Here is a 13,631-nt window from a genome sequence, read left to right on the forward strand (position 1 = left end):
CAGAGATAATACTGTGAACGCCCTCAGATATTTGGGAAGGGGTGTCATGTTTTTGATCGAGAAGCTTCTATTTATAATGTATTGCTACAGTAAACCGAATGAGTGGCGGGAATCAAATGACCTGCGTTCATTCTATTCCTGTAGTAACGCTGTGACGCGCGCCGAGTGAAGCGCATTTCTCCGACGCTCGCGAGAGGAGCTCGGCATTAACATGAAGTGAACGAGACCGTTGTGCTTCACTGAAATAACATACTGTTGGATATATTTTTCAAACAGCGGGCTCATTCTCTTATTTACAGAATAGTCGTGATTACGGGAGAAGATGCCTGAAGAAAAAGGTAATGTTGCGCTTTGACGCCCCGGTTAGGTGTTATTTTATTATTTCATTTGGTGGTTCTGCACTTTGTCAGTGGGAACCTGTTTCATCTTACATGTTTACGATACACGAGTTTATTTTCGTAATTTCGGGGCTTGGTAGTATTTTGCAGTGTTATGACATTAAGCCTGTTTATCATCATTGAATTTTTAGCTTTGAGAAAATGAAATTTCATGATGCATTTTTGGGACGCATGGCAAATATACAATCAGATAATGTGTGTGAGTGTGTGTGTGTGTGTATATATATATATATATATATATATATATATATATATATATATATATATATATATGCATGTATGTATATGCACACACACGTTTGTTTTTTGTGAAAAGTGGGTTCATCCCATAGGCGTAATGGTTTTTATACTGTACAAACTGTATATTCTATCGGCCTTCACCAACCCACCTAACCCTCACAGGAAACTTTGTGTATTTTTACTTTCTCAAAAAACTCATTCTGTATGATTTATAAGCGTTTTGAAAAATGGGGACATGGGTTATGTCCTCATAAGTCACCCTCTCCTTGTAATAACTGTGTCATACCCATGTCATTATATAGAGTTGTGTCCTGATATATAGAGTTGTGTCCTGATATGTCACAAAAACAAGAGCATATACATACAGTAGGCTATATTGTGTTAAAAAAAAGTGTGAGTAGCATTTTTGTTTGATTGAGGCTCTGCTAACCTTTTTGAGGATTGTCTATTAAAACGACAACAATAACAAACAGCCCACCTAGAGACCATACATGGTTTTGGCAGAAGGACATGCTGTTGCACTCCAGGAGCTAATGCAATCTGGCCTTCTTTATTGTTTTTTTTTTTTGTTGCATGTTTTGGTAAAAATTAAAACGAAAACTGTAGTGAAAATCTTTGTGAAATCAGAACTCAAACTACTGTAATATTTTTGTAATACAATGTTTTTTTGGATAGCTAAATCAAGTTTTGCTATAATTATTGTTTCCAGACAGGTTTTAGAACACTGAATGAAAAGAAAATGAATGGTCTCAAAACTGTAGTAACTTCACAAATCCATTGTTTGAACTACAACTTCTAATTAATCAGTTTTAATTTGAATTAATTTTAGTTTTAGCTGTAAATAGTGAACATGACTACTACAATATTTTTTATTCTCTGCTGCTTCCCTTTATTTCCAGATGTTTGATTCAGTCGCTGCTTCCCTCTCAAATCATCTTTGGGGTTCCCCATAGTTCTAGAGCACATTCACACATGCAGAAAATTTCAAAAATGTTGCTTTCATTCTCTTGACAAACTGAAAAGGAAGAACGTGTTTGTGCATGCGTGTGTATATATATATATATATATATATATATATATATATATATATTTATATTTAAAATAAAAAATGTTTCATCAAAGATATAGATTTCGGCTTTTTGGTGAAATCAACCTACCCTAAAAAATGGTGTAGGATTTAAATTGCTAGTCAAGTTTGACACAAAACAATTGACCTTGAAATTCTGAAGTAGAAATACTGTTTTCACCCTCAGCTGTGTGTGTTGCTGAGATTTGACACCTGAGCACCACTGCTGTGCTTTAGAGAAGTCTCTGGTTACGTGGAGAGAGTAAAGGACCTCTGTAAATTATTATATATTATATATATGCATGTATGTATATGCACACACACGTTTGTTTTTTGTGAAAAGTGGGTTCATCCCATAGGCGTAATGGTTTTTATACTGTACAAACTGTATATTCTATCGGCCTTCACCAACCCACCTAACCCTCACAGGAAACTTTGTGTATTTTTACTTTCTCAAAAAACTCATTCTGTATGATTTATAAGCGTTTTGAAAAATGGGGACATGGGTTATGTCCTCATAAGCCACCCTCTCCTTGTAATAACTGTGTCATACCCATGTCATTATATAGAGTTGTGTCCTGATATGTCACAAAAACAAGAGCATATACATACAGTAGGCTATATTGTGTTAAAAAAAAGTGTGAGTAACATTTTTGTTTGATTGAGGCTCTGCTAACCTTTTTGAGGATTGTCTATTAAAACGACAAAAATAACAAACAGCCCACCTAGAGACCATACATGGTTTTGGCAGAAGGACATGCTGTTGCACTCCAGGAGCTAATGCAATCTGGCCTTCTTGGACAGCAGTCTAGAGATGTTTTTGCTTGTGTGTGTGTGTGTGTGTGTGTGTATGTGTGATAGAAGGAGACCATGGAGAACATAGAGGGGAGGGGGAACAGATAGTGACATGCTTACATGATATCTGTTCATTTATTTGTATTTATTTTTGAGTAAGAATTAATGAGCGCTTGATTACTATAAGAGGTTTTTTATGTTTAGTACCGTGAGCTAAGTTATAATTTGATTATTGTCATGTTTATACATTGCAGACAGTGAAGTCTGAATAAGAAAGTAGACAGATAATTGCTTTTAAATGTGTTCAGTGTGCAATAAGTTTGTTAGAATTAATCAGTGGTTGATGGCTGGTGGCTGATTGATTGGTTGCCAATAATTACAGCATATGATATAGACTAATAAAATGTAACCTCATACACGGCAATTAGTTTTTAAATCATTTGCATTTATAAATATTATTTCTACAATATTGTATTATAAATATACTTTGAAAACATGAATTATGCATTATCCAATGCTGTCTTTATAAGAGAGAAAAAGGATGCTTCTTTAAAAGGAATCGTTCATCCCAAAATAAAAATCTGCTGAAAATTTACTCCACAAGTAATCCACATGACTCGAGTTCAGCGATTGACATCTTGTGAAGTGAAAAGCCTCATGAAAACAAATCCATCATTAATGTGTTTCTAACTTCAAACTGCTGCTTCCTTTATGCAAAATATTGCTTTCTGCGGTTAATAAGTATTCTTGTCAGAATGAGGAGAGAAATTTGCACAGATCAAGCACAGTTTACAAGCAAAAAACTTCTAAACTAATATTGGGTTGTTTTTATTAGCTGTTTAAAATCTCATTCTGACAGCAGAATGGAAGATAATCAGATAATCATTATCAGGCAGTATTGGCACCCAACACTTTGAGATCATAAAGCAATACTGTCACATTTACAAGGGCAAACACATCCAAGTCATGATATAACTGTTGGGAGAGATGCAGCAGCTGCACGAATACCCTAGTGCTGAGCGTGGTGACCGTAAACAACCCCCTTCCTCTGCTCTGCCTCTTCTCTAATGCAGGACAACAGATCTGGATCTGGATGGAGAAATGAAATATTATAGGTAGTTGTTTTCTTTTAAGATTTGAGCTGAATTGCTAAATTCTGATTCCTGCTCTGTAAAATGTAATGGTGCATCTGAGGTGTTTTTGTTTTTCATGTGTCCTTTGGAGTGCGAAACTGATAGATCAATGAATGTAAGTGCACAAATATAATCTGTGGCATTAAGTCTTGGATGTTCATCTCCCACATTGAGTGAGATTTAGATTAATTGCTTTAAATCCATAACTGATGTTTCTGATGTCGTCCTCCCTGGCTGAAAGATGCTGAAATGGTTGCATCAAAATGGGCACTCTGTGCTCATGAGCATGTAATTTGCTTTAAAATCCTTAAATCATCCTGCCATGTCCGAGGATCATCCTCACACACACAGCTGGAAACCTCATGGACAAAGTAGTGCTTTAAGTTTCTTATAGATTTAAGCATCTCTTGGACAATTTGCTGGGACTTTACCAGCAAAATCTTTTATTTTTGCAGGAATTTTCCTCCTTTTTTTAAATTGGTTTTCTGAAAGTTGTTGGACATTTATCTCTAGAACTAAAAGTAAAGAAGTCTGTACAGCTTCACATTGATGTATGTACTTGCTTGTGGATTTTCAAGTTATGCATCCTCAAATTAAAATAGCATTTCTGACATTTGTTGTTTTGGTCAATATTTTGATTAGGTACAGTATGCACAATATATCTGTCACACTACAATGTCAACAAATGCACAGAGATGAAGACGAAGGTTTATAAATGAAAGTCTTTAATCTAACACAGGGTAGAGTGGACGAGACCAGAAAAACACTGGGGACGAACACTGGGTTTAAATAAGAGGGAAACTAACAAAGAGAACTGAACTAAACAGGTGAACATGATGATTATTAGACACATGAGGAAAACTAGGTACAAGGCAAGGATGACAAGACTAACACAACTTTCAAACTGTGACAATATCAGTATTGTATTCACTGAATTCATCCTCATTTAGCAGTCATCTAACACATTTAAAGTTTATTTAAAAACATTATCAGAATTCATTTTATTTTGTAGCCTTTTATTTACAAAATATGATCATTTACAAAGTAGTATAACATACAGTATTTATACATGTTTTTATTGGGTGTCTGCCCTAACATAAAAATTAATAACCAGATTAATCCCTAATGATCCCTCATCCCTAATTTATCTAAATAATTATTAATACTATAAATGCTTTTTTGGTGTCAGTGAATTTCTTTATTTCCATGTTTATCTGTCATGCTCACTGGATACTTCTCATTGGCTGTTTCGCCTTGAACAGCTGAGAACCTGAGTGAGATTTAACACAGAAGAATCATCAAAATGTGTCTGTGACCATTAGGCCACTTTGAGGTCAAGACGTGACTTAATTTGTTTCCTGAATCTGTACACTTCAGTGAAAGTGAATGAAGAGATGGTAAATGCAGTAGATGAAAATATAAACCTCTTCTCATTGCACATAGGGAACATCAAACAACTTTGACATGCATAGTGTGATATTTGAGGAATGGGGCTCATATTTAACTCTTAAATATGGAATTATTGTGTAATATTGAATTATGCTGCATGAGTAATAGTGTGAATGTTCTAGCATTCATAGGCTTTCTACAATTCAGTCTTACCCCCAAACCCACAATTGCATTTGCAAAAAAAGGCAAATGTCGAGTGATTATTGGCTAGTCAAGTGGCAGAGGCATGCTGCGGTGGAAATCTGAGCCTTTCAAATACACAGACATGCCAGACATGCGTGTGGACCTCAAGCAGAATGTAGCAGGGCATGATGGGATCCCCATGGGTTGAATAGATGCTCTATTTATGGAGAAGTTGCTTAAAGATGGGTGACTGTCTGTATGAGCAAGCAAGTTGGTGAAAATTTTTGTGTGTGTGTTTAACGACATGTGGTACAAACTCCTCCCCTTATGCTGAAGTTGGTAATGCTAACAGAGGTTTTGATGATGTATGATGTGGACGTGTGAAGCATGCCGAAGAGTGTATGAACAGAGCAGGTGCGGCAGTGATAGGGATCTTACTACTGCAGTACAGCATCATGCCTTTATTACTTTAACCACAGATTATTGCCTGAGGTTGAAGGGAATCAAAGGTTTGGAAAAACTCGATTGTTTTAGTACTGTACTTCATGAGAACTTGATGATGATCCACCTTGACTTATCGAGTTCTTTTCAGAGGAGATGTAGTTAGATCTTTAAGATTCAATCACTATTTTCTCTCTTTTATCAAGTGGTTTGCTATAGTTTATGGAAGTTTTGTGCTGGCTGGCACCACAAGCCTCTTTATACACTCTATAGTATATGGGCTTTTACACTTGACAGTAATAGTTCACCCTTTCTTTCTTCTGCACAGAAATTATTTTGCAAAATGTCTCAGTGTTTTCTTTTTCTTTTTGTATATATAATGCCAGTCTGTTGTTGTTTGGACCCAACATACATTTTTGTTCAGCAGAAGAATGAAAAATAATCGACATAAATCAATTCTGGTTGACATTCTCTTCATCAGTAGAGTGATCATTGGAGTTTCCTTTTTCACACAAAACCTCTCAGATGCTGAAAGGTACAAAGTGCCTTAAGTTCTTAATGAGGTAACCTATTAGACGGTTTATGATTGACTGTTTTTTACCATAACATTTAACCTCCTTTCAAGAACTGTAATGAATGTATATAATATTATATAGTGTTTTTACATTTTGAATTAGCTTCTTAATTTTCAGTTGTAACGTTTTCATAATTGTATGCACTTTTGTCATTTTATTAATGTTTTTTTAATAATTGCATTTAGCTTTAATTTTTTCTTTTTTTCAGTTTAAGTAATTTCACTACTTTTAGTTAAACTTATTTCAAGTAGTTGAAAATGCAACATTTTAAAAGTGTAGGTTTTTATTTATTATTTCAATTGTACTTTATTTCATCTTTATTTTGACTGATTTTTGATTGACTTAATTTTAGTTATCAATAACTACACTAGGTTTGCCCAAGTTTTAAAAATGTAGATGAGCATGAGTCTAAATTTATGGTAGACTACATGCAAAACAATTGCATGCTGGTCTAAAATGAGGACATTTGTCCTTCCTGTCCATTCTTTTTTGGAAGCATACTTTATGGAATAAAAATAACCTGTAGAGCTGTTTCTGAAAATATTATCTGTCTTCAAAAGATTAATTCAGGTATAAAGCATTGCCATATACAGTCAGCATGCTAAAAGTAAGTTGTCCATAGTTTATCATTGTGTCTTTAGGGTTGGATTGTCATGCATGTCCAAAATTGTTTAATAACTCTACCTGATCTGTGAAAGCAGGAAATAGTTTGTGCTTTAAAGGAGTCTTTAAATATTCCCAGCATGCTGCTTCTGGGGTTCAGCAGCACAAGAGTCTCTCTTAGGATCTATAAAAAGAAGTTGATGCAGTGGAGATTCCTAGAGCGTATTTGTTTAAGTATAAATTAGATGTCATGCCATTTGTTGGATTATTGGTACAGGTAAAAGGGATTGACAAATTAATAAGCCTGTTTCTGTTTTTGTCTTGACAGATGGGTTGTCTTTTCCTGTGACATGACAAATACAGTCATACACACCACACACACACACACACACACACACACACACACACACACACACACACACACACACACACACACACACACACATTCATTGATTGATTGCTGTTGTTTCCTTTAAAAGCACTTTTATCTAATTAGAGACAAAGTAATTAAGTCTATGTGAGCTAGCTTAAATCAGCAGCTCTTAGAGACTTGAGGTGAGGTGTAAATACAAATACTTGCTTCTAAGAACAAGCAAAAACACATTTCTCTGTAGCCATTTATCCCGTAGACTTCACAAAGTGTACAAATGTGGTGAAAATCTCACTACAGAATTGAACGGTATGTCCAACAGAACCAGTTTTGCTACATGCCCAAGAGGTTTAAGGTATTTCTTTAGCTGTGTCTTGGACTGTATTATAAAGTGTTTGTTTAAGTTTACATGCCTTTGTAATAGAGTAGGTTGTGAATATTGGGTTCCAGACAGGCGCAAGTCACAGCTTTGACATCATCCATGTCTACATCAAACCCCTCTTCACTGTTTCTTCACTTTTAATATTTCTGGTTACCTTTAATTATTATCTTTTATCTTTATGTTTAGTACTGTAATTGTAGTTCTTCAAGCTTTCCACCTAATATTTATGTTTTTTTTTTTCATTTTAGTTACCAATAAGTGCACAGGCTTTACTCAGAGTTTAAAGATTCATGAGAGAAAAACAAACTCTATTCATGGCGACTGTTTTTTTATTTATTTATTTTTAAACTAAAGGCTTGAATGTTATTCTTAGATGTCAAAAAATTCACAACAATGGCACGATGTAGACAACGTCAGGATTTTAACTTTTCAAAGGAACATGCTACATTATTGTTACACCTAAAAAATAAATTAATAAAAAATATATTTTCAATATTGACCATTCAATGTCTAAATTTGCTCTAGAATACTACTCTTATTATTTCTGCTATCTTTAGTTATAGAGGACCATAGACACATTTCCCTCAATATTCAGATTAAGGTCAGGTTAGATTAGTATAGGTTGTCGGTTTGGGGAAATAAACACTTTTTTTGCCAAACTCTTTTCTCACTGTGTCTCCACAGCTTTTCACCAGCAGGCTGTTCACAGTTCCCCGGAACAGCAGACGGGACAGCGGCAGAGCGGCCCCATCCCGTGTCAAAACTGTGGCAAGCCGTGCAAAGGCGAAGTGCTCCGGGTGCAGAACAAACACTTCCACATCAAGTGCTTTGTCTGCAAAGGTAACTCGTCAGTTATGACCAACTCCATTTATATGTACTGTTATTGTGTGGCAGTTTTCAGACAGTTCTGCAATGGCTTTTACACTACAGGAATAATGTATGGTGCTTTGAATATACATCTTCTAGAACATGAAAACAAAACAAATGTGATGAAAATGCCACAGTATTTTGTTGTGCAGCGTGGCACTGTATTTACATTAGCAAACTCAATCATTCTTCATTAGTGGGGTGAGTGGGGTGCATATTGTTGTGAGAGCAGTCTGCCACAACCATAGTAGAGATGAAGTTTATTAAGGTGACACTGTTTCATCTGTTTGTGAATTGATTTCTTCAAGAATAGCTCAAATTAAGACCAAGCACGTGGGTGACTGTGGTTTTCTGTTTTGTCTGTCATTGTATGTGTGCCTGCGTGTGTGCTTATCCATAAGCAACAGCATTTCTCCCAGCAGCGGCTGTTTTCAGCTTGATGTTGTGAACACAGACAGAGGTTGCCAGGTGACCTCAGGGCTGAGACAATGTGATTTTCTTAATAGAGTTTAGCATGTTTGTTCTTACCTCAGAACAGTGTGATTACTACACCCCATTAGTTGAATTACAGTTGCTGCTCTTATTTTTTTTTTTTATAACCTCAAACCCATAACTTTTATTGTTTTAAATAACTGTCACTTTTTTTGGCTATTCTCAAATAATTATGGATTTAATATTTTTTTAAGGGGTCATATGATGCGATTTCAAGTTTTCCTTTATCTTTGGAGTGTTACAAGCTGTTCATGATCATGAATATATAAGATCCCTAAAGTTGCAAAGATTAAAGTCTCAAACCCAAAGAGATATTCTTTGTACATCACTATGTTGGAAGATTTGCATAATGCTGCCCAAATGCTCACGCAAAGAAAGAAGGCATAACTTTGATTCTCGCAGTAGTATTGTTGCTGCCGCTGCCATTTCATGGAGACGCTATGTGTTTCGATGTGAAAGTGAAACTACTTTGTTTGGCCTTCCAAAAGAGGACACATTTTATAACGGATTACTGTTTCCTGAACCTTCAATTCCGTCTGTTATGATTCACAGCCTGTAAGTATGTTTTCATATTTAAAGAATTTGTCACTGATGATTCAAACGCGAGTTTTGAGCAGTATAGACTACTGCTTGTTGTTTGTCATTTCTCCAATCACAAATGAAGACAAACGGTTTTATGTTTACACTGGATGCAACAAATGCCTAGTTTGAAATGGGTTTTATTGTTTTTGTCTTGTCGCGCCAGGACACGGCATCACAATATGGTAAGGGGCGTAACAATTCCGCCACACGCTTGAGGTATTCGGCCAATCACAACAAACTGGATAGCTGGCCAATCAGAGCACACCTCGGTTTTCAGACCGATGAGCTTTGTAAAAATCAACACATTTCAGAAATCAGGGCATAGAGGAGCAACAATAATGTAGAGTGTGTGGAAAATAATGTGTTTTTGAACCCCTAAACCACATTAAACACATTGCATTTCACCAAATACACAAAATAATGTTCTTTTTAGCAACATCATATGACCCCTTTAAGACTAGTTTTGTAAAACAGAACGGACAAAGTTACATGCAATTCACCCTTAACTTGTGGATGAGTGTATATTTAGAAAAAGTTTTTATACTCTGAATTGACAATGCTTTTTTGTTATGGGTCTTATCACACAGTGAACTAGGGTTGAGAATGAAGAACACATCTTTCTTAGCATATGCTTTCAAGTGCGTTTTAAAAGAAAGAAATTCAACCTTTTTTAAACAAGTACGCATGAAATTGATCAGAAGTGACAGTAAAGAGATTTATAATGTCACAAAGGATTTCTATTCCATTTCTATTGCTGTGCTTTTAAAGAATCTTTAAAAAAAAGTCTCACAGTTTCCACAAAAATTTTAATTAATACCACTGTTTTAAACATTGATAATAAGAAATGCTTCTTGAGCTCCAAATTTAGCACATTAAAGTGATTTCCAAAGGATCATGTTACAATAAAAACATGTGATTGCAGTTTTTCCATCGCGGAAATAAATGACATTTTACTGCAACAATAGAAAACTGTTATTTTAAACTGTAATAATATTTTACAATATTCATGTTTTACAATTTCAACTTTTATATATACAAAAATACAATTCAACTTTTTCATTTTTAGTAGTAAATATTACTATTAGGTAGTAGGGCATTGCAAAAAAAAAAATTGAATGCTATCTTCATGCGCATCTTGTCAGTAAAGGCGCTCCTGTGATTAGTAGTATATCTCCAGCACATTCAGATCAGGATTGCTAGGTTTTCAAAACAAAACCTGCCCAATTAATTCTCAAAACTAGCCCAATCTGGGCGATAAAATAAAAATTTTATAGAAGCAAGTGGGCAGGATTTGTTTTGAAAACCTGGCAACCCTGCGCATTAAAATTGCATTCGATTTTTTGCACAGCCCTATTGGGTAGTAATATTTTTGTCCCTTTAACATCGATGAGACTGACTGTGATTTTTATTCATCCAGTAAGAAAAATTATATAATAGTTGTATTAATGGAAAATGTGATCAGCAAGGAATGTCATAGGCATTGAGGCCTAAGCCTTTAATTGTTTAAAGAATGATTTCTTTAGCTTACAATTACAATACTATTCATATTTCCTTCATCATTTTTAGAATTTTCTTCATAGAAGTCATTCTAGGAACACTGGTTATGTATGCAGGTGTTGTTTTTACAGGAAGTGTGTTTGAATGTGTGTCTTTCCAGCACTCATTGTGTCACACCACCTTCAACTCATTTGTTATGTGAAACATCAAGCAAACCAGATGATATTGCTTCATTCTAAGATGTTTTGGAGCCTTCGTATGGAGCTCTGGAGAAGGACAGAGACACACGGGGGAATTCACTTATCATAAAACTGCTTGTATTTGTTTCATGCACACCATGACAACATGGTTATGCTATTCTGCAGAGTGGGGATTTCATTGCTCCATAAAGGCTGGACCGAGCACGCCCAACGCTCATTCCAAACATGTGAGCTCAAATATATAATTCAATCAAAATACGCATATATATTCACAGAAATGTGTATAGTACATGCAGTTTTTCTTAGCAGGTTTGAAAAGAAAGGAACACATTTCTAATGTATAGCATTAACATAAACATACCCTTAGTGTATACTATTTATGTAAATTGGAGTAACTGTAATGCAACTGGAGAGCGATATCTGTTCAAAACATGCTCAAACTCTATATGGATAAAGCGCTGCATATCAATTATAAACCATTTAAGAAGACCTTCTAAAATGTACATATTCTGTGTGTGTTTAATCTTCCTAAAGTGTGTGACCTACACCCCACTGAAAACACCCTAAAACAGCTGCCTTTTCTTTGCTTGAATCCCCTGGTAAATCTTTTAAAATCAATACACAGGTACACACTATCTACATGGACACACACACACGCCACAGTAAAGTCTTGATTCTTGATACCTTATCTAGGGAAAATGTTGAAATGATTGGATACAAATCCTTAGAAACAGCCTGTGTTGCTGCTCTCTGCTTTATCCTGATGGCACCAGAGTTTAACATTTATAACATAAAGAGCCACATATATTTATATGTGTGTGTTTGGCAAGTGTGTTTGTTTGATATGCTTTCACATTTTGTAGGCCTATACGTATGCGCGCTTGTATGCATGGTCATTCACATGGTCTGGGTGCGTAATTCAAAAATATATTGATTATAATGTAATTTTCTGTGTTCTATAGGGATGTTTTTAAATACAGTAATGTAGAATTCATATTTATAGATGGCTTATGTCATAATATGGACTATAATATAGCTTTTGTTCCCTCACAAATTTTTTGTTTAGTTGTCATTTCAGTGTTTTTTCAGTATTTCAATGAAACTTCCATGTATTTCCTAGTGAAATTAAATCACGCCTGTTTGATTGAAAACACTAAATTAAATTGTTTCCCTCTCAAGGAGAGAGAATAATGTGTTTTTGATACGTCAAGTGTCTCATTTCAAACTTTTCCCACTGCAGCTGAGCAGCATCGACCTTTTATAACAACTCCTCAGATCCAAGCAGAATTAATAAATGACAGACTTTTAGTTCCTCTTTTAGTAGCGCTCATCAGGGAAATTTAGCCGCAGAGAATTTCTATTCATAATTTAACACTAATAACTCAACAATTGTGCATTGAAACCATGGATGGTGTGAAATGACAAACATGGATTCCCCACATACTCCCACATTTTCATTGGATTTGGTGGGGAACACATCATTCTGTAATCCCATCTGTCACAGTGGATTATGATCATCTAAAATTCACTCAAAAAACATTGAATATCTCTAGCAAATAGGCAGCATGTATTTTTTTGCTGCTCATTTACAGATGCGGTCTCATTTGTAAATAAAACCATATTCTGCATACAGTAGTATACTTTTAATTAAGGATATTTTGCTCTGGTTGTGTGTTTATGTGTGCGTCTGTGTGTAGTGTGTATTTGGAATTTTACGTGGATCTACCATAGTTTGGGGGTTAAAGTTATCCAAAGAACTAAGCTAAATCTAACAAAACCATTTGGGGTTGTTTCAACTGAAAAAAAAAAATTATAAATCATAAATAAATCAAATAATACAAAATATTTTTTTTATGGTTAACGTTGGATATACAATAGGGGTGGGAATCGCAGGGTACCTCACGATACAATACGAATCATGATAACAAATAAATCTGTCTAACTATGAAAACAAAATGTTTGTGAAAAGGTTAAGTGCATGTTTTCTCTCTTTATTCAAGTCCTAACTGATAGAAAACAGCACAAAAAGTTATTTAAATCAAATTTAAAATGTTAAGTAAATTAATTATTGTATTCTTGGACTTATTAAAAGCTTACACAATTTCTTTGTGTGTAGACCAACACATTTAATTGCTTATCAACGTTATATAGGCTTTATATAATCCTGATACATTGAAAAATGTACCTGGAGTGTTTTCTCAACCCTTCCTTTCCTCATAAAAACGGAGTACCGCACATGACATGTCTTCACATCGCGTCTTTTGTCCACTCAGGTTCATTATTTCAAATATGCAGCAAGCACACTTCTGCGCCGCATTACGGCTCTGACAAGGTTTTGTTTTGTCGTCCATGCCATAAGTGCAGATTTATGTTTCTGCCGGTCGGTGCCCGCATAATGCACACTTGAAATATCTAAAG

At 35.1% G+C, this 13,631-nt stretch overlaps 1 protein-coding gene across 1 annotated transcript in view; it reads left to right on the forward strand.

The window, feature by feature from the left end:
* The first annotated feature begins 95 nt into the window (after window positions 1–95).
* LOC132121473 (actin-binding LIM protein 2-like) overlaps window positions 96–13,631 on the forward strand; it is a 72,877-nt gene continuing 59,341 nt past the window's right edge. The window contains exons 1-2 of the mRNA XM_059530883.1: window positions 96–338; window positions 8,260–8,415. Coding sequence (XP_059386866.1) covers window positions 323–338; window positions 8,260–8,415 — 172 coding nt within the window. The 5' untranslated portion in view covers window positions 96–322. The remainder of the gene's footprint in view (window positions 339–8,259; window positions 8,416–13,631) is intronic.

This window comes from Carassius carassius, chromosome 39 (assembly GCF_963082965.1).
Source record: "Carassius carassius chromosome 39, fCarCar2.1, whole genome shotgun sequence".
In the NCBI taxonomy this organism is placed as follows: Eukaryota; Metazoa; Chordata; class Actinopteri; order Cypriniformes; family Cyprinidae; genus Carassius; species Carassius carassius.